This window comes from Elephantulus edwardii, unplaced genomic scaffold, assembly GCF_000299155.1.
Source record: "Elephantulus edwardii isolate Elephantulus edwardi_28Jun2011 unplaced genomic scaffold, EleEdw1.0 scaffold00025, whole genome shotgun sequence".
NCBI lineage: Eukaryota > Metazoa > Chordata > Mammalia > Macroscelidea > Macroscelididae > Elephantulus > Elephantulus edwardii.
In genome coordinates this window covers 8,377,789-8,380,623 of record NW_006399775.1, presented here as the reverse complement: position 1 = coordinate 8,380,623, position 2,835 = coordinate 8,377,789, and the positions used below count along the sequence as shown (strand labels likewise).

Genomic DNA, 2,835 nt, shown 5'->3' with positions numbered 1-2,835 from the left:
GGAGGGACAGCGCAGGAGGGGAAGACCCTCTATGAGATAGATTGATTTGGTGACTGGGGTAATCGGGATGGGTGTGTCAGAGGCGGTGCGGCTGGTGCAGGACAGAGCAGGGTTTAAGGCTGTTGTGCATAGGGTCGCTATGAGTCAGAAACGACTCGACGGCACATAACAACAACAACAACAATCCAGTATAGCTTTTCTTGTAATTCTAATTCTATACGCATGGAAGCACTCAGTACATATAATTTTAGAAAGGAAAATAATTCTAATGAAGGAATATTTGGAATAATAGGATAAAGCTATAAAATGTGGCATACTTACCACTTCTTCATGAGTTGCATTTTCTACATTAATGCCATTAACCTGAATAAAGGATAAAGCAAGAATTTTAAAGGTAATAAATGATTAACATAAGTGTACAATAAATAAACAAAAATAAATTTTATTCATTAAAATACTGACCTGCATAACAGCATCTCCTATGAACAACATTCCTGTTTGGTCAGCTGCAGGGTTGCAAAAGTGGCAAGTGTTAAGAGATATTTTAAAATACATCACACTACATTAAGGCATTTGTTTAAACATAGTCTTTGTTTCCAGTTAAATATTAAATTGGTTTGTATATGTGTGTATGTAAAGGAGAGAAATGTCAACAGTATAGCAATAGGCAGCCATCTAATAAAGATTGCCTCTAATTTTAAACACATTAAGAGAGTTACATTGCACACACAGAAGACTTGTTTAATATAGAATACAAATGCCACTTCCTATTAATCAAGGATTTCATTACATTATGTGGAAAGTCTGATTCACATTTTTCATTAAGTTGGCAGACAATAAAATAAGAATTCCAGAAGTCACTTAGCATTTACTGCTTTACCTCCTGAACAAATTTAAACAGAACGCTTTAATTAAAGATATTGTGCCTAGAGTATAAAAGTGGAAAAAAGAATAATATAATGTAAAGTATGACTATAATCTCTATTTTCTTATTTCTACCTGACCTCTTTCTTTTTCAGATGCAGAAATAAATCTTTCCAATAAGACTGTGTAAATTTGCATATAATGTAAACCAACTTAATTATTTTTTAATTTGGTACAACAACAATGGGATGATTTTCATTCTAAGTCTTTTGTTAAATATTAGGAGGTGGATTAAGAATTAATTCATGGATACTGAAATAATTTTCAAAAAATATATAAATCTAATATTAATTTTAATCATGGTTTAATACCAGTATCAAATGATGTTGAAATAAAATTCAACTATTATGTTTTTTATTGCTACATGAAATGTGACTTCTTACAGTGAAACATTGATAAAATTCTCACTATACTAAGATCATCCACATAAATGCTTCCATGTCCAATAAGTGATCTATTACTTACCTATCTTAATTCCTTCAACTATTTTCTCTGTCTCTATTGAATTCTTCCTTTTTTTTTTTCTTGGTTCATACTAACTCAGTTTATAAGCTAAACTAAAAATCATTGCCACTGAGCCAATACAGACTCAGAGTGACACTCTAGGACAAACTACCATTCCAATGATGAACATATTTATGGAAGTAAATTGCTATATCTTTCTCACATGAAGCAGTTAGCAAGGGGTTCTCACTTATCAGTAATAAGTGGACGAAAGTCTATCAAGTGAAATTGATAGGTAAACATTACATGCAAAATAATAAAAATAGAATATACTATTTAGCTATTACATAAAATTACATTAATTAAAAATCTATATCCCAAAACATAGAATAAAAACATAAGAGGAATATGAGGGGGGGGTTAGAAATCCAAACATAGGACACTTAATTCTACAAAGGTAGGGTAAGATAAGGAAAAAAAAAATAATACAGAAATCATTTGAATGCTTTCTTGAAGAAGATAAAAATGAAACAGAGAGCCAAGGAAGGATTAAAAGTGTTATATGGTGAAGCACAGAAACCAGTGGTGTTAATGACAATACATAAAATGGGGTTGAAATCATTACACTTAATTGCATTAATAAATGCCGCTACTATTATAAAGCAATTATTTATGAACGACTATGAGGGAAACCAGTATGATTTGTAAACTTTCACTCAAAAAATAAATATTATATTTGTCATAATCTATGAGAGTATATAATTGCACATATGTAGAACTAGAGCGCAAAAATAAATGGAATTTATTGTAAACACATACACACACACACACACACGCACACGCACGCGTGCATGCACACATACAGAATGCAACCCTGAGAACAACAGATTTGAACCCTGAACAATCCTGTGCCATTCACTTGATCTCTGACAGACTCAAGCCATGTAGCAGTCACTGTGTATTTACTATTTTTAGAATATTTTAATTATTACTCTTTTTAATATTATTAAAAATAAAGTAAAAACTGATTTATTTTTATAAAGATATTAACATTTCACTGAACTGTCCATATTAAAAATAGTGATTTGGCAGATACTTTGTTATATACTTATTTAAGCATGATGTAAAAAATACCCAAACTCTCAAATTGCATTATACTCCTACGTATGAAATAATTTGAAACCATATATCCTTTCAATAGAGTTACTGTTACCTGCACAGTTTAATTCCTTGTTATGTAAACTGAAAAGTAATTGAAATAGCCTAAATTTAAATACTCTTGATATTTTTGTGCCTGTAAGAATGATAAAGTCTTTTTTAAAGAATACAGAGCCAAAACTAAGAGAAACAATACCTTTCACAATAGCTGATCACAAGATTAAATACTTGGGAATAAATTTAACCAGAAGTACAAAGGACCTTTTCCAAGAAAATTACAAAACATTACTACAAGAAACAAAAGGAGAT

At 30.7% G+C, this 2,835-nt stretch overlaps 1 protein-coding gene across 1 annotated transcript in view; it reads right to left on the bottom strand.

The window, feature by feature from the left end:
• SNTG2 (syntrophin, gamma 2) overlaps positions 1 to 2,835 on the bottom strand; it is a 644,399-nt gene that overhangs the window by 534,237 nt on the left and 107,327 nt on the right. Inside the window, exons 5-6 of the mRNA XM_006882917.1 lie at positions 463 to 506; positions 322 to 363 (exon numbers count right to left, since the gene is read on the bottom strand). Of these exons, the coding sequence (XP_006882979.1) occupies positions 322 to 363; positions 463 to 506 (86 nt within the window). The remainder of the gene's footprint in view (positions 1 to 321; positions 364 to 462; positions 507 to 2,835) is intronic.